At 43.9% G+C, this 24,039-nt stretch overlaps 1 protein-coding gene across 3 annotated transcripts in view; it reads right to left on the reverse strand.

The window, feature by feature from the left end:
- ARIH2 (ariadne RBR E3 ubiquitin protein ligase 2) overlaps positions 1-24,039 on the reverse strand; it is a 48,198-nt gene that overhangs the window by 17,809 nt on the left and 6,350 nt on the right. For 2 of the 3 annotated variants that reach the window (XM_048859367.2, XM_048859370.2), the window contains exons 3-6: positions 11,304-11,371; positions 5,969-6,032; positions 3,366-3,513; positions 480-601 (exon numbers count right to left, since the gene is read on the reverse strand). In XM_048859367.2, the coding sequence (XP_048715324.1) occupies positions 480-601; positions 3,366-3,513; positions 5,969-6,032; positions 11,304-11,371 (402 nt within the window). Of the gene's footprint in view, positions 1-479; positions 602-3,365; positions 3,514-5,968; positions 6,033-11,303; positions 11,372-15,691; positions 15,814-24,039 lie in introns of those variants that run through there. The other variant, XM_048859371.2, reaches the window with a different exon arrangement.

The raw sequence follows: 24,039 nt of genomic DNA on the forward strand, positions 1-24,039 counted from the left end.
GAAGTTTTAACCTAAGCTGGTAAGAATAAGCTTAGGAGGTCTTTCATGCAGGTCCCCACATCTGTACCCTAGAGTTCAGAGTGGGGAAGGAACCTTGACAGTTTGTTAATATCACTTTTCACAACAGACTTAGTAGCTAGCAATAAATACATTACAGTGATTTGGATATGTGTATGTGCATATTTATTTCTTTTTCTTAAATCTACTTAAATATTTTAGGAAAAAGTGCAAGAGTGGCCACAAGCAAGAGTTGGTGGCCACACAATAATTTGTCTTGAGAACCCCTGCTTTACAGGGTCCTATTTTGCAAGGGGAGGGTGCTCAGCACTTTGGGAAAAACACAAGCCCTTTTAAGAGGTCTCAAGTTGGGCCCTAAAATGAAGCTCCCAAACGGGTCACATTTGAAAATCTTGGCCCAAATATCTGACTACTGGGAACGGTCATGGCAAAGACCTACAGGAACATGAAGCAGAAAATACCTCCACGTAATCCCTGAAGAGGTAGCGCCGATATTTGTCTTTCAGCTCCTCGCTAGGCAGCAGTGGAAACACAAAGTCTTCTGGTGTCCGAAGTGGACAGTCCTGAGCCATGCAGGAGACCCCTATTAAAACAAGAGGCCAGTTGCTGCACAGTGCAATATGAACCGAGGAACTACTGCACGCAGATCAGAGACGTGCTGTTCCCAACACAGCTTCTCAGGTGCAATTAATTGTTCTGATACAAGTGATACAACAGTTACATTTATCAGGGCTGCTGAAAAGCTGGAGTCCAGCTGCTTTCAGTGGAAGATGATGGAGGCAAGAGCATCTGGGGCAGTCCCAGTTTCACCGGTCAAAACACCTATAAGTGTGAAGTTACTGCTGTGCAACTGAAGGTCAGGTGAGAAGTCAGTCAACCTGCAGTAGCAATGGCTACTGATGGCTTCCACCAACACACAGGGGGCCTGTGGAAATACACTCAAAGATACCTAGACACTCAACTGCCAATGGACATCGAGGCCAAAGTGCTCATGGAGAACTGCAACCTTTAAACACAGTCTTGCAGCTTCAAACACCTCAGTGATGATGTCATAACCAGGCCTACAAGTTTCCCCTACTTGTGAGTTCAGCTGTAAGGAGTGAGTGAAAGTTCATAAAATGTCATAGTAACCTATAAAAATAAATGTTGGTGGAAAAAGGTGCAAAAAGTAGACAGAAAAACGGAATTAGTACAAACAAAAAGTTCTCCTAACATAATTCCAGGACTGTGTTAAGGTCACGCCTAGAAAACGAGAACAATGTGAGTCTGGGAGTCAAATGAACCAAAATTGGTGGGACAGTAATTATGCCTAAGTGATGGACAACTTAACGAGAGGATGGGCTATTCCACTCATCAGTCCCTTTTGGAGCCCTCAAAAAGAGACCCTGGGGGAAGCAAGCTGGCTACCACAATGCTGGCTGGCTGAAAGACAAGAGAAAGGGAAGGAGCAAGCTTCACTATCCTGGTTGCCACCTGCACCTTCAGCCTTCTTCATCCTAATCCTGAAAGATGTCCTCGCAAGGCCAGACCACATTAGGGGGAGCCAAATGACATTCACCACCTCCACCAGCTCAAGCTAAATCCATACCACCACCTGGGATGTGAAACTGTGCTACATTCCCACCCCCCTTTGTGTGTTTTTCCTTCCCCACTTTATTTCTTGTCCTTCCTATCCCTCTAATTTTTTCCTTCTGTTTACAAGAGTCTGGCTTAGTTGGCCAAGACTATGTATTTTGCTATACTGCTGTAAGCCACTGTCCAGAAAGAGACAGCTAAATGTAATATCTTAAAACAGCCCAACGCTGATACAAGTTTGCCAGGTCTCAGGCTTGCTGATAAGATCACACGTACGCCTATGTTCTTCCAGCAGTGAGACTGCAAGTGAGTCCATATCAGAGGCAGAAGTTGCATTTTCTACCTTTGCTGTTCTTTTCTCTTCCCCTTTCATTTCAAATGCTTTAACTGTTTTGTCCCTCTCACCCGTATTTTTAATAAAGGGCTAAAGAGATTTTTAATGATGTCTGTGCCATGGTACTAAGTAGGCAGGTTGAGGTCTCTGTATTCTAAATCCCGAACCTTGTTTAAAACTGTTTAATGTTAGACATTTACAAGGTCATGATAACGCCTTTACCTCTTTGGGACCATATATTCCACCTAAATTAATACAACAGTGACCTGTGATCACAGCCAGGCAGTATCAGAAAGATGAGAGCAAGAGAGAAAGAGAACATAGACCAAAAGCTGTGTCCAATTTATAGCAGTGTTGCCAAAAGTACTGATATTTAAGTCCTTTTTATAAGTGCTAAATACACCATTTCAGAAGTACTTTTAAGTACACGTATGCTGTGGAAATAGTACTTATAAATACATAAGTAAAAGAACAAGAACTTCCAACTCCTGAATTCCCTGCAATTGTTAAGTCAATTTATGGACAACTACTTAAATGATGTAAGCACTGAGTGGAAGAGAAAAAACAGCAACAATGAAGTTGTATTCATATATATAAATAGCCAAGGAATAACCATGAAAAAATATCCCCAATTTCCCAACAACCCTGCAGTGTTGGAGCATGCCCAGGGGGGTGGTAAGCATTTTCTACACCACCCTGCAGGGGATGCAGGTATTGGTCCTGTTCTCTCTGTGCAGGACATTGAGAGGTATGTGTCTCCCCGCTCCTGCTGGGCTGGGCCAGGCAGTGAGTCTCCCTGATGCCAGCTGCAGTGACCTATCAGAAGTGAAGTGGTGGGGCCACTACACTCCTTGGCTGCTGCGCCAGCCAGGCCAACAGAACAAAGCCTGGGCAGTCAGAACTCAGAGCCTGAAGGTCCCAAGTCAGGGCAACGGGTCCTGGGCCTGTCAGAATCCAGGACAGTCGGGAGAGATGTGATTTTTTTTAAAAACAAACACTGTTTTGAAGAAGTAGTTGCAGATTAGGAAAAAGTTATGTATGCTTGAAGTACCTTTAAAATGTACTTAAATCCAACTGCTAAGTACAGACTCTTTAAAGTACTTAATTAGAAGTATATAGAGCACTTCAAAATACATCAGTATATACAAATGTACTTAAGTACACAGGAGCGGTGATTTATAGTTACTTGTTGGGAGGCAACGGCATCCTCTAGGGACCAGGCTAAGATTACAGAGATCCTGGCAATTATGGATTCAGTCCAAACCAGCAGCCAGTTTAAATATTTAACGCACTGATTTTCCATACAGACCAATTGCATGCTTCATTTTCTCAATATTAAGACATTAAAGTGACTGGTCCAGCTGCCTTGAGGAATGGGGGAGGAGGTGAGGAGGTCAATGCATCAAATAAAAACCCAAAGCATCTGCCTTGAACTCACCAACTCCGACACCATCCTTGACGAGTACTGTACAATGCTGCTCCCAGCAGCTACGGCAAAACTGGTGCTGACAAGCCAGAGAGAGTAAGTTCTCCTTTCGGACAAACTGCATACACACTGCACAGTGATGGGAGGAATGTACCATTGTCTGAAAGAGAGGTGCAAATCAGAGTTGGGCTGAAATGGTTCCTGGCACCACTTAGCTCTTCTGGCCCTGTAAGCCCAAAATGACCCTCACCAGCCCTTACATGGCACTGTTGTGGAAGAAGCCCAGTGTTGTCTCTAAAACTTTACCCCAGGACAGACTCACCTTCACCTAATTCAAACTGCCCTTGGCTTCAGCTCATCAGAGGCTGGGAGAAGGAGCCATCTAGGAAAGGCGCATGCTGCTTCACCAATTAGTTCTTTTTAGGAGCCTTTTAGGTGTCAGAGGACAACAGACAAGTCTTTCACTTTCCTCATCCCAGTCACTGGACTGCCTCAGAGTTGGATCTGGTGTATTACCCACAAGGAGATTTGTTTTTCTGGTCTCTATCCTTGTCCCGCTACCAAATGCAGATTAACCATCCCTTTGAAATACACCATTGCATTATTTCTTTCTTCGGTTAGTTTTTCCATCTACCTTGTTAGCAGAGGTCAATTCAAAAGGGACTCGTTCATTCACTGTCTGGCTAGATCCCAGGAAGCAGTCGTTCTGGGAACTCACCTATCAGTGTCTGTGCAGCTGGACAGCAATTTCAGATGACAAATGATGCAAGCGAATGTAGCACCTTTATGCACATCAGTGTTTGTGGGGAGGGAAAGCAGATCCCAGACCACTGTGAAGTTCAAGGAACCTCTCCTATCTCTTCACCTTCACTTGTGCCACATATTGCACAGCAGACACCATCCTTCTGGCTGAGCAGGAATGGGCAGTATTCATTGCAAAGTCATTGTTACTCCCAGGCCCTGCTGGCCCAGGAAGCAAGTCATTAGGAAACAATCTGGATCTCCCATGTGGTCGTGAAGAACAAGCCACTAAACAACAGATGCAGCCCTTAGCTACTCCTGTTCTGTTTCATCTCACCCATACAAGCTGAAGGGGAAGTAGGTTAACAGAGGACCACCTACAGCTAGATTCTGCCTCCACATCTGGAAGCAAAAGTTTATATACCCATTTGTCCCTTTCAGACTGAAGCCATAATGCAAATCCCTTTCTGGAAGGTACTAAAGCTTTAAGGTGTTAGAGAAACCTGCATGGGATAACTCATCTCCCAGGCCTGCCTATGCACTCTTAGAACACAGCCACTGCTGAACAACAGTGCAAGGGCCTGTCCACACTAGGAGTATAACTCTGTTGTAGCATCATCGTCTGCCACGGTAGGAGCATCTTTGTTCTAAGAGACCTATTCCTATTGTTGCTGAAAACAGTTCTCTAACAGTGTTAGGGATCACTTATTGCCTAGATCAAGAAAACATTTATTTGGGCAGCAGGCAGTTTCCCCAGTTCTAGCTAACTGTCTCTCTAGAAAAGTTTCTACTATAATTCTCCTGTAGAGGGAACTGAAGCAGAGTGACTTGCCCCAACAAAGCACGTAGCAGAGCTAGGAACTAGACCCAGATTTTTCAAGTCCTAATCCAATGCCTTAACGACCTCACCCTTCCTCCCAAAGGTACAGAACACCATTTCAGAGGAGGGCACCTAGATGAAAGCAAATACAAGAAAACTAGATAAAGTTCATAAGTGCTCAGGGCCCATTTCATAACATGTGGAGTAATAAAGATTAAGTTAATCTGGAACCCAAATATGCTAGAGAGTTTATTTTAAATCCATGCAGCCTTCCACATTTAGCGTTTTTCTTTTTCTTCTTCATCAACTAGCTGCAAGTTGACTCAGATGCAACAGCAACTACCCATTGTAAAAAATCAGCCTCCTCTAGATCCAATATTCTATAATCCAGCTTCTGACAAGTCACAATCCATTCCCAGAACAACTATTTGTGACATAACCCATTGGATTGCAACACCCACAGCAAATGAATCCTGTAAACATGCAGTAGGAAGCTTCTAACTGAGAGGCAAGTTTCCAAAGACTCTTCACTGCTGCAAAACCTAAACTGTGGGTTCAAAGGTCATTATGAAACTGGTTGGGAAGAAGCATCCTTTGTAGATTGGCCTCAACATCCTCAAGCACAGCAATGCAGCCACCTCAGGACAACACCCAATTTCAGTAACAAATAGGCCTTATTTTCTCTATCAAACCCTAGTTCTCCTAAGACCTCTTTTAGAAACAAACAAACAGAGAGCAAGACCCAAAGAGCCGTCTTGGGCCGTGTGAATTCTGCAGAACTACTCACTCCCATGTTTTATCTAACCTGCTCTTGAAGAGCTACAGTGATTTACTCATCTGTAGAGGTTATTCATGTACATTAACTGCCACGCCATATGAAGGCTTATATGTAAGTACCAGAGACATCTTGGCTCACTGTAAAACAGCAGCAGGAGGTATCGGGTTACGGTTTAAAACACTAAGTCTGCACAAAATGGTAGTGTGAGGCTGGCCAGGCAATGAGTAAGGTGACCCTAGAATGGGGTGGTGCAGACTGAAGTAGCCAGTTACTTACATGTCTGGATGAGGTGGGTTGAACTCGTGCTTCCACTAGCAACTGGGCAGAATTGGACTTGTGCCTGGAAGGGTGAATTTAAGAATTAAACACGTGCACCAAAATGCATTTTGATTTTACAAGAACCATTTTGCCACTAATGAAGAGTAGCTTCTGGTTGAACTGGAGTGGAGTTGCAGAAGATACTTGATCAAGGAAAGTCTAAGTCCATTCTTCATGGAGGCCCTTGATGCAGCAAAGTGAACTCTTGCTAATAAAACCCTCCTTTTCTGGACATAACTAGCATAAGTTGCCAACTTTCTACTAGCACAAAACCAGAGGCCCTGCCCCCACTCACTCCATTGCCCCTCCCTCTGTCCTTCGCTCTCCCCACCCTCACTCACTCGCTCATTTTCACCAGGCTGGTTCAGGGGGTTGGGGTGCAGGAAGGGGTGAGGGCTCTGGAGTGGGGTCAGAAATGAGGAGTACAGGAGGTGGGAGGGGGTTCTGGGATGAGGCAATGGGTTGGGATGCGAGAGGGCATGAGGGGTCTGGCTGGGGGTGCGGGCTCTGGGGTGGGGCCAGGGATGAGGGGTTTGGGTTGCAGGAGGGGGCTCCGGGCTGGGGGGGTGGAGCCGAGGTGTCCAGAGTATAGAAGGGGGCTCAAGGCTGAGGCAGGGGGTTGGGGTGCAGGAGGGAGTACGGGCTCTGTGGCTGGGACCAGAAATTAGGGGGTCAGGGTGCGGGAAGGGGGTTCTGGGCTGGGGGTTGGTGTGCGGGGGGGTCGGGTGGGTGAGGGCTCCGGCTGGGGGTGCAGGCTCTGGGATGGGACTGGGGATGAGAGGTTTGGCGTGCAGGAGGGTGCTCTGGGCTGGTACCGAGGGGTTTGGAGGGCGGGAGGGGGAACTGGGCTGGGGCAGGGGGGTTGGGGCGCGGGAAGGGGTGAAGGGTGCAGGCTCCAGGTGGCGCTTACCTCAAGCGGTTCCGGGAAGCAACGGCACGTCCCCCCTTCGGCTCCTATGCAGAGGCGTGGCTGGGCAGCTCTGTGCATTGCCCCATTTACAGGCACTGTCCCTGCAGCTCCCATTGGCTGCAGTTCTCAGCCAATGGGATCTGTGGAACCGGGGCTTGGGGCGGGAGCAGCACATGGAGCCCCTGGCTGCCCCTACGTGTAGGAGCTGGAGGGGGGACATGCCAATGCTTCCGGGAGCCATGCAGAGCCACTGCCTTAGCCCAGACTTTTAACGGCCCGGTCAGCAATGGTGACCGGAGCTGCCAAGGTCCCTTTTTGACAGGTATTCCGGTCAAAAACCGGGCAACCCTAAATTAGCACTGTTCAAAAAATAGTGACTATGGTTAACAGGGTGGATAAAAATTGTTTTTAATAAAAAACTGGACCTATCTGTGAGTTTTTTAAGGTTACATTAAATACAGTTTTATTTAAAAAAAAACCTATTTAAAATTAAATTTGAAATTAAATAGGCCTTTACTTAATAAAAAGAAAATAATTTAAATTTTAAAAATATTAAGCGTGACATGTTTGCTACAGAAATTTTAAAGAAAGTCAAACTATTGAACTGGTGGAAGTCACCGCTTAAGCACCTTGGAACCACAGTTTAAGCACTAACCCAACTTTTAACAGCAGTTCCTTCTGTTGGTGTAGAGAGAATATTTTCTTCATTTCAGTTTATTCAACTAGTTCAGTTCAGTGACTAGTTGATTCAAAGCTAAGAAACGAATGGCAAGCTGAAAAGAAGGAAAGCTTGTTTTCCTGTTCAAATCGCTGAATAAAAAAAACAGGTATAAGGTGGTGAGGTTTACTAATTCTAAAATCCTGAAGGAAATGGTGCCCAGAAACAATCAGTTCAATTCACTAACTATAGATATTATTTCCTTTAATAAATCAGTCGTAAATGAAAAACCTGTTTTGATAAACTTTTTTCTTATGTATGCAGCACATTTTAGGTAATTTTATTTAACTATTTTTTTTTAAATGCTGGTATGGTGCATTTGTAATTGAATTCCCATCCAAAAAGCTTGACAAAAATCAAAAGTAAAAAATTAGTTTAAATAAGAAATGCATCATTTACCATAATAAAAATGCAAAAATTAAGAATCTCACTAAGAAAGAAGCTAAATTGCTTAAATAAATCTCAGACTCATAGATTCAAAGATCAAAAGGGACCACTGTGGTTAGCCAGCGTGACCTCCTGCATAGCACAGGTTATAGAACTTCCCAGAAATAATTCCTAGAGCAGATATTTTAGAAAAATATCCAATCTGGATTTAAAAATTGCCAGTGTATCCTCCTGATTAGCAAAAAGAAGCACAAATTAGTGTAAAGGTTGTATTTAGTTGCAAATCATCACATTTTAATGGTTAACAACTAGTGAGAACCAACTTTTTAGGAAAATAACAGAAGTACACATGCAAAATGAGCTTAAAATCCATTATTTAAATGACCATTTCCCGCTTTCTGATTTAAATCACTTTGACTTAAATCAGCCCAGCGTGATGTTTAATCCAAATGTGAACTAGATTTCCCGTATATTCTTAGGATAGACCAACAGGATTTTCCTAATCTAAATCCCCTTTCAGCAAAGGCTGCTGACATTTCGCACTTCAGTTTGGACAGTTTGGTCTCGCTTTGATTCCAATACATTATCTAGCTAAGTATTTATGCAATTGTATCAGAGCCCCCCACCCCCTAAGAACACCAAATAAGAAATAAGCAGCATTAGAAGTAGCCACATGTTGCTGTTTGGGGTTTCCAACACTGCAGAGGAAGGTTTTCACCATGGATGTACGCATCACTGAATTAAATCTAAGTCATTTCTATTCACTGTGGGATAGGTAAACCCCCTCTTCTTCTCACTCCACAACTTTTAGGGATTTAAATTAGGAGCCACCACTGAATTTATAACAAGTGCAGCTCAGGAAGGAAAATGGAAGTTTGACATTAGCTTGAGCACCAGATGCACTAAGAAACAATCTGTAATGTTGCAATTTTAAAAATAAAGCCCCTCCCCAATGTACTCCTGTTCCAGATCTGACCACTTACATTGCAAAAGAGCAGTGGCTCCCATGCAGAAATCCCACCTTCTGGAGCTAGTTTCTACCAGGGGTCGGCAACCTGTGGCACACGGCTGCCAGCCGGGGTCCCGGCTGCCGCCCCCGCTCAGCCGACTGCCGGCCTGGGTGAACAGAACCCCGGGCCGGCAGCGGGCTGAGTGGGGCCGGCGGCCGGGACCCTGGCTGGCAGGAGCTGGCGGACAGAACCCCAGACTGGCAGCAGGCTGAGCTGCTCAGCCCGCCTCCGGTCTGGGATTCTGTCCGCCGGTGTAGTGTATTAAATTTCTCCCCGTAGGAACGTGCTGCTTGCAGAGCACCACGACTGGCAGCCGTAAGTAGTACACTGTAAGTAACACATTCCTACGGGGAGAAATTTAATACACTACACCGGGGTAGGGAAGGCTGTGCCTCCCCAAACAGCCGGCCCACTTCCCGCCCCCTGACTGCCCCCCTTATAACCCCTGACCTATCCAAACCCCCCCGCTCCTTGTCCCCTGACCACCCCCTCCCAGGACCCCCACCCCCTGACTGCCCCCCTCAGAACCCTCCACCCCATCCAACCCCCTCTGCTCCTTGTCTCCTGACTGCCCCCTCCTGGGACCCCCCACCCCATCTGCCCCCAGACCTCCCCCCATCCAAGCCCCCCTTCTCCCTGTCCCCTGACTGCCCCAACCCGTATCCACACCACTGACTGGCCCCCTGGGACTCCCACATCTACCCAACCACCCCTGTTCCCCGTCCCCTTACCATGCCACTCAGAGCACCAGGACTGGCAGCCATAAGTAGTACACCGTAAGTAGCACATTCCTATGGGGAGCAATTTAATACACTACACCCGTCACCGCTCAGCCGGCTGATGTTCTGGAGTTCTCAAAATATGTTCTCTCACCCCTTTTCAAAAATTACACTACAATTAGCTTAAAAAGTTGAAAACTTAAAAACTTTATACATTTTTTAACGATTACTGTAATATACAAATAATGTTAATAAATACATAGGTTTGATGAAACAAAGTAGTTGTACTTATGTGCCTGTTCTTAATTTGGGTTTCTGATGATTTACCTTCTAAAAAAAAAAATCTTGCATGTCTCACAGCCCCAGAAAGGGCATCTCGCACCCCCAGGGGTGCGTGCAGCCCAGGTTAAGAACCACTGCACTAAACTGATAAGATCTGCATTTTAATTGAATTTTAAATGAAGCTTCTTAAACATTTTAAAAACCTTGTTTACTTTACATACAACAATAGTTTAGTTACGTAATGTAGACTTATAGAGTGAGACCTTTTAAAAATGTTAAAATGTATTAGCAGCACGCGAAACCTTAAATTAGAGTGAATAAATGAAGACTCGGCACACCGCTTCTGAAACGTTGTCGACCCCTGTTCTAGACTCTTTGGGGACCAGCTATGTGCCATGGGAAGCTTGCTTGCTTGCTCAGTCAATGTGCACTACACATCAGATAAAGAGTCATGACCCATGGCCATTCAGGAAACTGCATTTCCCCCACCCTCTCTGGAAGGGGTTGATTGCTAACAGGGACTTGTGGGGCAGAGTCACTCTTACTATTTCTGGACCAGCCAGAAGGAGATGCAAAGAGGCACTGGCCGCTGGCATGTGCTTCTCAGATGGGTTTGGACAGAATTTACACTCTGCCTTTGCAGCTTGTTGATCTGCTATAAGAATTGTTCAGTACTATGTGAGTGGCTACTGAGTCAGGATCCCACTTCCCAATATCCTGACTCAACATCCTTTCAGTGCTCTCCAGAAAAATCACCAATTGTATCCAGAAGGAGCAAAAAGCTTTAATTCGAAAGCTTGACTGCCTTGTAAGCCGTCACTAGTTCAGTACCTGTTTATGGCCAGGGATCAGATTCTTCTTTCAGTGGAAAAACTTACTAGAAACAGGGTTAAGAAAACTGAGGAGATTCTAAAGGAAATTTTCCCTTTATTATAATCAACTACTGCTGCAGCTTTCTCAATATTCAAATTTAAAGCAAAATGCATTTGCAGTGCTTAATCCCTTAAAGAGATGGGAGCCCTCCAGGACAAACAAACACCATCTCTCTCCCTTTATTCCACCTACATTAGCTGGTCAGCTACGGGAATCCACTTATCAAAATGCAGCCTTCCTCTTCACTCCCGGGGTACAGTATGCAGCCTCCCTGATGGCCCAACCATTCTCTTGTGTAGATATCAGTGGGAAACATCCTGGTACGTTCATATTTGCAAAACAGTGAGAGTGAAAAGTGACTAGCATGGGATACATACAAGTTAGTCACACTTACCTTTCCAAAATCTCTGAGACTTGCCAGTGGAAACTAACTAATACAAGCTTAGCAACTGCATGAGACACCTGAAAAAGAGGAAAAAGGAATCAAGAGGCATATTTCCAGAGCCCCCCTTGTACACCTAGGAGTACGCACGCACGCACTCACACACACACCACCCCATAATGCAGGTCACAGTTCAGACTTTTCTGTGCTAGTGGTCTGGGCTGGAAATGAATCCTATGAAATTTGTTTCTCAAACCATTTCACATAGTTCATATTTTCACCCACTGTCAGGGGTCAGGGCCAAAAGAAACCTACAGTAAAACATGCCAATGCCTGCCACTATTTGCACCCAGAACCTGCAGGCCATTAATTTTCTAGCTCAAGCTTTAAAGAAGGGTCCCAGTTGAAACATATCCCCTCAATAAAAGGATAAACAATGCCATGGGTGGGGAACGGAGCTACACATACAGCTGTACCTAAAGTAACCACTGTTCCAACTGATGCAATTTCATGCAGCCAAGTGAGAGAAACTCAAAACCTGACTGTTGCTTCCCCTGACTAGGCCTAAAAAGGGTGGGACTCGAGAGAGAAGAGGCAGGGGCCAGGTCATAATTAAGGTTAAGATTTTGTCACGGTTATTTTTAGTAAAAGTCACGGACAGGTCGCGGGCAATAAACAAAAATTCACAGGAGCCCATGACCTGTCTGTGACTTTTACTAAAAATAAGTGGTAGTGCGGGGGAGGAATGACAGCTGGAGCCCCATGGGGCGGGGACTGACAGCCCGAGTCCTGCCACAGGGGGCAAGAGAACTGACAGCCTGAACCCCACCACCACGGCGGGGGCAGGGGCACACAGCTGCAGTCCAGGCTCCAGCCGTGGGCACTGGCAACTGAAATCGAAGACGTCACAGAGGCCTGGTAAAGTCAGGGAACCAGTGACCTCCATGACTAAAGCGTATCTTTAGTCATAATAGAGCACACAAAGCCATGTGACTTGTGCATGAGCAAACAGACACCCCTTAATAAGCAGGGCGGAGAAGAGGTGCCCAGCTGCACATGGGGGCAGGGGATGTGGTAAGAAAGAAAAGGAAACATTTAGCTTTCCTGCCACGGGACTAGAGACTGTACAACTTCCAGTGATGGGTTGATGCACTGCAAGGGGTCTGGGGCAGAGGCTGGAATTAAATAATTTTTAACTGGTCTGAGCAAGGTAGCCCTGTGTAATTTTACAGAAAGGCTAAATGAAAAATATTTCCAGGTAACACCAAGAAGAGGAAGCAAGTTAGAGGTTTCAAATCTTACATTGTTTATCTTGGTTCAGTATTAATAGGAGCATAAAAGTGTGATGGGGCTGTAGGGTAAAGCTGGGGTCTGAACCACATAACAATACAGGTACTGAACACTTGCTTTTAAAATGCAAGGCTGTGAATTAGAGAGTCACATATGGAGATTCAGATATATTAAGGGCCAACACCTTGGAGGCAGCTCAGGAGAATGGGCATGGTTAGAAGGATCAGCCTTTAGGACAAGGCTGACAGCCCCTAATGCTATGTTTGTCCTCAAAACACATTGCAGCAGGGGTAGCTAAAGTGCAAGCACCACATGCTGAAGGAGTGGGGGCACAGTGCCTCAGCCCAACAGGCAGGAAGCTACTCTAGATGAGCAGCAGTTTCCATGGCAGAGTTACAGAACAATTTGCAAGACACTATAAATTGCTGGGCAAAGTTAAGTTTCTCACGTATTGAAAAGAGGTAATGCAATAAACATGATCAATTTCTGCATACAGACATGGAGACCTTTGTTTCACCCCCCTGGAGTAGCATATGATATAGAGTTCTGCAGATGTTGTGGTTTGTTGATCTCCAATATATAAAGCCCAATTATCAAAAATCTTCACATATTCTGATGTCCAGATTAATCAAGTTGGGTGGTATGATTTACAGTCCTCTGGTTCTTGTCTTTTTTCAGGGTAAGAATCACTCATCATATTGACGTGTCCTGAAAAGTTTATCTTGCCCAAGAGAACGCTCCGACATCTGAAGGCTCAGATAAAGGAACCCTCTGGGCGCTCTATTCCTTCTTAACAGCTGCAGAGCGTAGAGTTAATTGGCTGTGTCCTCAGCTCATTTTGCTAGACAGGTCACCTTATTTTCCAGCAGTTGCAGCCTGGCCCCCACCTACGTAATCTTGTTCAATATCTTCATCAGTGATTTAGATAATGGCACAGAGAGTATGCTTATAAAAAGTGTGTGGACAATACCACACTGGGAGGGGTTGCAAGTGCTTTGGAGGAGGATGGGATTAAATGCAAAATGGTCTGGACAAACTGGAAAAATGATCTGAAGCAAACACGATGACAGTCAATAAGGACAAATGCAAAGTTCTCCATTTAGCAAGGAACAGTCAGTTGCACACATACAACATGGGAAATGACTGCCTAGGAAGGAGAACTGCGGAAAGGGATCTGGGGGTCATAGTGGATCACAAGCTAAATAGGAGTGATCCATGTAAAGCTGTTGCAAAAAAAGCAAATATCATTCTGGGATGTATTAGCAGGAGTGTTGTAAGCAGGACACAAGAAGTAATTCTTCCGCTCTACTCTGCGCTGATTAGGCCTTAACTGGAGTATTGTGTCCAGTTCTGGGCACCACATTTCAGGAAAGATGTGGACAAATTGGAGAAAGTCCAGAAAAGAGCAACAAAAATGATTAAAGGTCTAGAAAACGTGACCTACGAGGGAAGATTGAAAAAATTGGGTTTGTTTAGTCTGGAGAAAAGAAGACAGAGGGGACATTACAACATAGAAGGTCATTACAAGGAGCAGGGAGAAAAATTGTTATCATCTTTAACCTCTGAGGAAAGGACAAGAAGCAATGGGCTTAAATTGCAGCAAGGGAGGTTTAGGTTGGACATTAGGAAAAACTTCCTGGCAGGTTAAGCACTGGAATACATTGCCTAGGGAGGTTGTGGAATCTCCATCACTGGAGATTTTTAAGAGCAGGTTAGACAAAACGTCTGTCCAGGATGATCTAGATAATACTTAGTCCAGCCTTGAGTTCTGGGGCCTGGACTAGAAGACTTCTCAAGGTCCCTTCCAATCCTATGATTCTATGTGAGAGACATCTGTGTCTGAAATTTTTCAACCATTGCTACCTGGCCTTGAGAGTGGTCCACCCAGGTAGAAATTTGATCCTAAAGCTTAAAGAATGTTTCATGTTTGAGAACTTAGAATCCTTAACGGTGATTAGTTTGGTGGTGTAGCTGTGCAGCACCCTCATCCTGAATGTCTCTTCCAGGACTGACTTGCTTTTCTGGAGCTCTGTTTTCATTGTAGATTTTGCAGAGACCTGATAGAGTTTTAAATAGAATTCCTAGGGACATTTTTAGACTAAGCTCGAACTGGTCCGCAGAAAAATCCATTTTTTCCAACACACAGATTTTGAGACGTGCTGGCTGGGAGCCCGTAAGGGTGCAGCTTGACCCCATGCTCATTACATGACCACTTAAGGAGAGAGTACATTAGGGAAGAGTCGGAATCAACACATCCTGTGATTTTAAGTCAAGTTGACAACGTCCTGCAAAATCAGGGTTGCGTTTGGAAGTGCCTGGCCAGAGAAGAGAACTAATCTAGTAGGAAGGAGAAAGAAACATTTAAACTGTCTGAGCTCACTACTGCTGCGGCTGGGAATCTCTCCAGGGAGAGCCCAGGAAGGAAGTCCTCTCTCCCCCAGTAGAGCCAACACTTGGTTTTAACTAATAAAAGTTTTTTTCTAAGACACAAAGGTAAGAAAATAATTCTGAGAAATGTTCCTTTTAATCCTAGAACATGACTTTCCAGTGGCTGCGATTTTGGATTGTCTCATCAAGAGAAGGTAATTGGTGATCAAGATAAATTACTGCTAGATCAAACCCTTACAGACTTACAGCAATACCCCGGCATGGTCAAAGCAACCCACAAAGAGCAAGAGCCTCTGCAACCACCATGGCTGATGAACAATGAAGGCAGAGTAGATGAGGTCAATTTAGACAACTCCAGCCTTCCAAACCGTACCACCACAGGAAATACAGCAACTCCCAAGATTAGATCCCAGTTAGGCAACACTGTACTTTGCTGAAAACTTCTAAACATGCATGACCTTCATATACTAACTAGAATGAAACATATCTAAGTAAAAATTTAACCTGAAAAGGGAAAAATAAGTCTTTTGTGCTTCTTTATCATTCATAAAGAAGACCCAGGATATTTTTTATTAGAGACTGAAACCTGGGCAAATGAAAGGCATTTTTCATCATACTGTTTAAAAAAATGTAAACACCTACTTAACTCAGACTTCTGACATACTGGGTAGAAAATTTTGAAAGTTCTAAGCATTCAGAGTATTGCTTAGAATTAGACTTACATTTCAGCCTCTCCCTCCGCTACAGATTGTGAGCTATAGAAGAAGTAGGAGAAATGCAGTTCAGACTCATGAGCTGTAGCCTTGGTATCTTGGAACAGTCTTGACAGCCAGCATGGCACAACTATGTCTAAATGACAGGGTTTTAATCTCCAACCATCACCTTGCCACAGGCGTACAGACACCCAATGTCAGCCCACAAGATTAGAAACCTATTTACAAGGCAGAGTGCAGTTAAGGACTGATAAATACTACAAGTGCTGCTAAGCAGGACTTGCAGGTGCTTTCAGTCCACAACATAGTTTGCTGCGCACTGAATAAAGAGGATCTCATGTTAAGTCTTAACTCCTTGTTCTCTGTACTTCATCATTTTACGTTAGCCTTAATCTACCTGCTCTCACGTGTACAAAGCACAGACATTTCAGCTGCCAAGTGGGATCACCAGAGTTTTTGTTAGGGAAATGCAAAGTGCAGTATTTCTCAGACCGCAAGTTATTTTTCCAGGGGAGACAATGCAAGCCCAATGAAAATAAGTTCTAACCAAGACATTATACAGAAGGGTTGTGTTAGCTGTTACTGAGTTGTGCTCATTCAAGCCGTACCCTGTGCCCCAGCAGGACAGCCAACTCCAGTTAAAAGCACCATCACACTTGAGTTAAGGATGTGCTTGGTCACGACTTGAGTTCTCTGCAGTAAAGACAAACCCATCTTCTGCCCCATTTCACCATTTCTCTCTGCTAGAGGATCCCAGGTGTGTTTTTAAGAAACACAACTGAAGGAAAGAGAAGAAATTGCTCATATGAAGGCCATCACTTCAGGGTACAGAGAATAGCAATCTCAGCTGAATTATTGAATTTGACAGCCATAGCATGTGAATTTGGCAATGTATTTTAACTGCCTCACACAGCTTCTGTGCTCTTCTGGTCCAGCTATAAGATGGCAATGTGAAACTCAGATTTGCGGAAAGACTGTTTAGACATTTCCATAGTGCTGTCTCTTCCCTCCACCGTCCACCAAGATCAGACTCAGCAACAGCTGTGAGCTGCCATGTTCGCTCAGGCAGATCCAGCCAGGCTGCAAGTTTTAGGTGATGCATGGATCAGAGAAAAGAAAAGGAGTGGGATTTAATCAACCCACACATCTGTAGTTAGTTTTTCCATCAAACTGGAAATAGCAACAAGCTGCAGGCTTGGGCAGCGAGGAATAAAACTGATTTTCTTCAAATAATCCTGTGAAACTACTAAATTTGCAAGTCCTGGGCTTTCCTGCCAGCTCTATGATCTTTCCAGCCAAAGATCCACTCCAGACATTCTGGTACATTGCATTTTGAGGTAATTGTTTAAGGAGTTTTGTTTTATTTTGGCTCAAAATTTTTTTTGAGCAGATACTGCACATTGAATACCACAAATTTACAAGCCTTATATGAAAGGAATAATCCTTATCCCATTCAAGTTGAGTATATTATTGGTACTATCCGGATTTTACACATTTGCTAGATAATAGTACAGTTTCAGTGTAACATACAGAACTCCCCTCTGTTGCATGGAAGCAGTAACAGCAACAGCTAAGGGAACAAAGTTTCAGAAGATATTATTTGTACTACAGTAGAACTTAAGGACCCCAATCAGGGACTGATGTCCCCTTGTGCTAGGTACTAAAGATTAAACAACAAGCAGGGTCTATCTAGGTTAATGGAGCATACATGCTTATCATATGATGAGTGCATTCATATACTTGGTCAGACATGTACCATGTGATAAGGAGTCTCTTCAGTTGGGTAGCTAACTTCAGTAAGAGTTAGGCCAAGCCAAACTCCACATAGAAAGTGCCATGTGACTTGTAAGGAACTGAGGGCTCTAAGTGGGAGGAAACAGCCCAAGAGGTTTCTAAGTATGGGTCCACTATACCTTACACTGCAAAGAGAAAACAGACATTCAAGACTGGAAGCTAACCTGGACAAGCAAGAATGCTGTCCAAAGAAATAGGTGACCAGAGCAGTCAATTCACAACTGAATCAAATTCCCATTAAGAAATATCAGTATCTGTTGTAAGTGTGAGGACAAGAGTAGAATACGTGCTTTAGTGGCCATGGTCACAGTACAGCCCAGTCACCATCAAAAAATTGTTCTAGAAGGCATCAGAGAGGGAATCCAAAAGAATAAGACAAACGGAAGTGCAAGGCTCACTGCACTACCGGGCCCTCATGCAATGCTATCCTGGGAAATGAATGAACCACAGAATCTAGTTCTCTGAAGCAAAGAACACAGATGGATGTGAGCCAGGTCAACAGCACTAACAGCAGATCTGTTCAAAAGGCCGTAGCAAAACTGCTTCCCCAGGCTAATGAAGAACAGAGGTGGCACAGAAAACAGTCTCCCAGGAGTGAGAGCCAGGTGCACAGCTTCCGAACCTTGGATTATCTCCAACATTGTATTTCCTCAAAAGGGTCTTTAATTTACCCTTCAAACTTTCCTCTTAGGGGGCAAACACTGCCTAAGTACTAAACCACTTTAGTCCTTGAAGAGAAAGGTGGCACTGAGTCTAGGAAGGGTTCCTGACCCACAGCACAGATCTTACAACAACTGCTCTATAGGCAGTCTTGGAATAAAAGAGCTGGGGAATCACTAGTCTCCCTAAGGAAAAAGGGGGATCATCATAAAAAACCTAGAGTGATAGCAAGAAGTGTGAAAAACCCTCACACAAAGGAATGGGCTGTTACCCATAAGTATAATACAACTTATGAAGAAATCATGTTAAAGGGAAACTGCTATAGATTTGTTAAGACTTTTGAGATCAAGGACATTATTACAGAAGCAGTCTAAAGGAGAATTTCTAACCGTTCTCAGAAACATCAGCTACTGTTTCAGTATCTCAAAACCATGACTAGTAGTGGATCTCTCAGTGGGGGCGGGGGAAGATCAACATTTAATGATACTATGTTGTTTTCTTAATGGCAGCTATCCAATGTCCCCCATCTTCATGCTTGCTAATGGGACGTGAATTTTCTTCAACCTAATATGCCTCATAAAGATGACAAATAAGGGGACAGGAGAGTCTGCATGTTAGATACACATGAAAGATGAGATCCTAAGAATCCTAAGAAATGGACAACTCTTGTTCTACAGGGTACCAGTGACAAAACATGAAGGCAGCAGAGTTAAAGTTTAAAATGTCACATGGAATGGACATTTAGAGAACAGCAAGGAAAGCGCAGCTTCCTGTTCGATAGTTGTTATATTTCTGACACTCAGCTAAACATTTTTAGTGACTTTTGTGACTAGATGAAGCTGTTAGAAATCTTAAACATTACAATGGTATCCTTTAAATACTCCCTGAAATGAGCTATACCAAGCCAATGAATGCCAAGAACTGTACTGACAGGTACCCAAATACAAATCAGGTACAGCCTCTAGAGCAGTTTGGTCAATATCTCATACTGCACAATATAGGAGCAGATTTCTTAAGGCATAACACAAAACCCCATATATTCTCAGCTTGCCAAAAACAGTGCAATCTTAAGTGATGCTAGCAACTAATTAATGTCAGATGTGTCTAACAAGAGTGGGCCCATTCAGATTTAGAGGGTGCTAAATTAGACATGCTCAGCAAAGCTAGGATTCTGTTACCACTCAGATTGTTGTTCATATCCGGCATGTCCAAAAGATCGGAAGTCACATCCTGAGTACGAACAGGTACAGCAACTCAAATGCTGAAGGAAAAACTGATTCTCATTGACTAAAGCAAGAAGGACCCTTCATCTCATGAGCAACAAATTTCCGAGTCTTTGGGATGCATCCAAGAAGACTGCTCTTAGCGCACAAGCAAAGGAAGAGAATAGGAACTATTGAACTGTCTCAGATCTGTGAAATGTCTCCCAGTAGATACATCACAAATGAGTTTGTGTATATGGTGGATCAAGTTGGGAACAGGTAGCTGGGCTGTTCATGCAGGGAAAGGTGGTTAAATTAATGTCTTGCTACAGCTGCATCAGCAAAGCAATCTATTTGATTAAGAGCATAAGACCCCAAGTTTCAAAATGAATGTCTTTACTGCCCCACCCCAATGCCATTCCCACTTGGTGGGTGACAGGTAACTAAAAGCTTTACTAGATTAAAACAAATGTATCACGTGAGCTCACTCAGCTTTAACATGGGAGATGTAGCCTGCGCACGGGGTTGACTACTCCATTCCAGCCCAAGCAGAGGTTGCTCAAAGCACAAGGGAGTATTGCCCACTGGGACCTGTAGTCTTCTTGTGTCACACCACTTTATTAAATGGGCACAAGTTAATGAAAAGAAATCTTTCTCTGTTACGAGATTATTAAAACAATTTTAAAATAATATTTGCCCTTCAAGTGATTTGTTTGCTCTTTGCAGTTCAATCAGCTTGGAAGAAACAGACTATTTGGCTTCACTTTGTCTACACTGAGTTTCTACAATTTTCATGCAGTAGCCAAAAGCTGCAATGTTTGGTCTTTGAGCATATAGCCCATCAAGAATATATACTTGTCCTGAGGTCCAGAAGGAGGTGAGGGCAGACCAGCTGAAAGTCTCTGGGTGAAGACAAAAGGAGGACAAACCAGGAGTGACCAGGTAGGGGTCTACTATAGACCAGGTAGGGGTCTACTATAGAGCACCAAATCAGGAGGAGGAGGAGCATTTTTAGCACAGCAGAAATACCCAAAACCCAAGATCTATTAGTAATGGGGGCTGTGGTGGGGCAGCTGCCCCACATAGGTAGATAGAGGATTAAAGCAACCCTCCGGGAGGCCGCACAAAACCCAACCAATGGAAAGAGGGCTTGCAGAGAGCCAATCAGAAGAAGGTTGGTTGGAGCAGCCAATCAGGGCTGGTGGGGTCATATAAGAAGGGCTGCTCAAAAGAGCAAAGTCAATCTCTCCCTGGAGTGCAAGGGAAAAGGACTTAGAGGAGTACCTTAGATAGAGCAGTGTTGGGTGGAAGAGCAATAGGGTGCTCCAGCCTGAGGATCCTGATACAAAGCCTTCTCCCCCACTTGCCACAGAGAGGGTGGCCAGTATTCGGACTGCAGTTTACCCCTTGACATGAGGGGCTACACTGACAGCTACAGTAGGCCACAGTGGCAAGTGGATGAACTAGAGACAGCTGGTTCCCCTGGAAGGGGGGAGAAAGTGCAGGGGGGCACAGCCGGAGGTCCATGCCTAGAAGAGGATGCCGTGGGTCCGGGGAGTGACATGGGTTTTACAGGTGGAGCAGAAGTGATGGTGGCGAGACACCACTAGAGAAAGGCTTACTGGTAGCCAAGAGCTAATTCCCAGCATGGCCATCAGGAGGTGGTGAGTCACACCCCATCACATGGACTTTCCCTACCCAGATATCTGTTGGAAAAGTAACACAGCAAAATAAAAAATGTCCAGTAACAATTTGTTTCAGAAAGTGGAGGATGTAACTAAGGGGATGGCAATTTTAGACTTGATTCTGACTAACAGGAAGGAACTGGTTGCAAATCTGAAGGCAACTTGGGTGAAAGTGATCAGGAAATGATACAGGCAACAGAATAATGGATTTTAAAAAAGACTTAACTCAGAACTGCTATGTAAGGTCCCATGGGAAGAAAATCTAAGGGAAAAAGGAGTTAAGGGGATTTGTGGGCTTCTCAAAAAGATAATATTAAAGGCACAAGAGCAAACTATTCTGAGGCGAAGGAAAGATAGGAAGAATAGTAAGAGGTCAATATAGCTCCATCAGCTCTGTATTTACCTGACAAAGAGAGAGGACAAATAAATTGCAAAGCAAAAGTACAAAACAGCACAAGCATGTAGGGACAATATCAAAGTTACACCTCATAACAGCCATAAAAGACAATAACAAGAGGTTCTTTAAATATATTAGGAGCAAGTGAAAGATTAAAAGAAGTGAAGGGACACTATTTAGAGGTGAAGGAGAGCTAATAACTGATTACAGCAAGAAGGCTGAGATGTTTAATGCCTATTTTGGCATCAGTCTATTTTGTATCAGTCTTCATTAAAAAGGTTAATAGTGACCAGATACTGAAAACAATTATTAACAAGGGGAAAGGTATGCAAGCCAAAATAGGAGAAGAACTGGTTAAAGAATATCTAGATAAGTAGATGTATTCAAGTCAGTAGTGCCTGATGATATTCATCTGTGGTCTTGTCTACACTACTGCTTAAGTTGATGTAAATTGTGTCACTTGGGGGTGCAAAAAAGTCACTCCCGAGTGACGTCACTTACATCAACTTAGCGTGGTGTAGACACCGCAGTATGTCAGCAGGAGACACTCTCCCATCAACAGCTTCCACCTCTCATTGAGGTGGAATAATTACATCAACATCAGAGTGCTCTCCCATTGACTTGAGTCTTCACCAGATCTGCTCAACAGATGTCACTACATCAATTGCACCAGTGCTGATTTTGTTCCATAGCAAAGACGAGGCACTCCTTTGCTTGTGTGCTAAGAGCAGTCTTCTTGGATGCATCCCAAAGACTCGGAAATTTGTTGCTCATGAGATGAAGGGTCCTTCTTGCTTTAGTCAATGAGAATCAATTTTTCCTTCAGCATTTGAGTTGCTGTACCTGTTCGTACTCAGGATGTGACTTCCGTTCTTTTGGACATGCCGGATATGAACAACAATCTGAGTGGTAACAGAATCCTAGCTTTGCTGAGCATGTCTAATTTAGCACCCTCTAAATCTGAATGGACCCACTCTTTTGTTAAGACACATCTGACATTAATTAGTTGCTAGCATCACTTAACATTGCACTGTTTTTGGCAAGCTGAGAATATATGGGGTTTTGTGTTATGCCTTAAGAAATCTGCACCTATATTGTGCAGTATGAGATATTGACCAAACTGCTCTAGAGGCTGTACCTGATTTGTATTTGGGTACCTGTTAGTACAGTTCTTGGCATTCATTGGCTTGGTATAGGGAACTTCGGGAACTAGCTGAAGCAATGCTGGAACCATTAGTGTACATCTTTGAGAACTCATGGAAGAGAGGTGAGGTTCCGGAGGACTGGAGAAGGCAAACATAGTACTTATCTTCAAAAAGGGAAACAAACAAAGAGGACCTAGGCCATTATGGACCAATCAACTTAACTTCAGTACCTGGAAAGATAACCGAACAAATTATTAATGAATTTGTAAGCTCCTGGAGGATAATAGGGTTATAAGGAATAGCCAGTATGGATTTGTCAGGAATAAATAATGCCAAGCCAACGTAATTTCCTTCTCAGACAAGGTTACTGGCCTAAGGGATAGGAGACAAGCTGCACGTGACATATCTTGATTTTAGTACGGCTTTTGCTATAGCTCATGTCACATGGGACAAACTATGGAAATGTGGTTAGTAAAATGTGAGAGCATAACTGTTTGAAAGATTGTACTCAAAGAGTAGCTAACCAATGACTCATTGATAGACTGGAAGGACACATCTACCGAGGCCCGGCAAGGGTCCGTCCTGGGTCCAGTAATATTAAGTATTTTCAGTAGTGACTTGGATAATGGGGTGGAGAATATGCTTATAAAATCTGCGAATGACACCAAGCTGGGAGGGGCTGCTAGGTCTTTGGGGGGCAGGATTAGAATTCAAAATGTCCTTGACAAATTGAAGAGAATTGGCCTGAGACCCTGCGTTTTTTTGCCTTCCTCTACAGTGTATGGCATTGATCAATTGATGGTTTGAACTAAAGTAAATGATGGATTACCTGTAATTTAAAAATCTTTAGATCAAGATTTGAGGACTTCAGTAACTCATATTATAGCATATACAGGAGGGAGTGGTTGAGGTTCTGTAGCCTGTGATGTGCAGGAGTTCAGACAACTATGATTATCCCTTCTGGCCTTAAAGTCTATGATTTTAAAGATGAGGGCAACTGTAGTCTTCACGGTTTTAATACAAACTCGATGCTGTCCTCAGGTCTTTGTAAAAACAACCCTTGGTGTGTTGTGGCAAAGTAAGGATCCACTCAGATTTTAAACCTGAAGGTCTAGTGTTTTCATTCATTTGATTCAATGGACACGTCACTTACCCCTTTTAAGGGGGTACATTATGAGTCACCCAGGCATGAAGCAAAACAGCCTTTTCTAAATGTTTACTGTGTCACTTAAAAATGACAGTGACTGGAAACCAGATCCAAGTGCAGGTCAATTCCTCCCATTTGCCCCCTCCTTCTGTCCACTTTATTCTTTCTAGAACATTTACATTCTAGCTCAGTTTCCCCTGTCCTTTACAGATTCTAGATAATGTGACCAAGAGCCAGCTAGCTATGGTAGGGGAGAATGGAATATTAAATAGCTTGAAGCTATAGATGGTTAGTGGGCATCAAGATCCGATAAAGGTGTGGGTGGCA

Source organism: Caretta caretta, chromosome 7 (genome assembly GCF_965140235.1).
Source record: "Caretta caretta isolate rCarCar2 chromosome 7, rCarCar1.hap1, whole genome shotgun sequence".
Taxonomy (NCBI): domain Eukaryota; kingdom Metazoa; phylum Chordata; order Testudines; family Cheloniidae; genus Caretta; species Caretta caretta.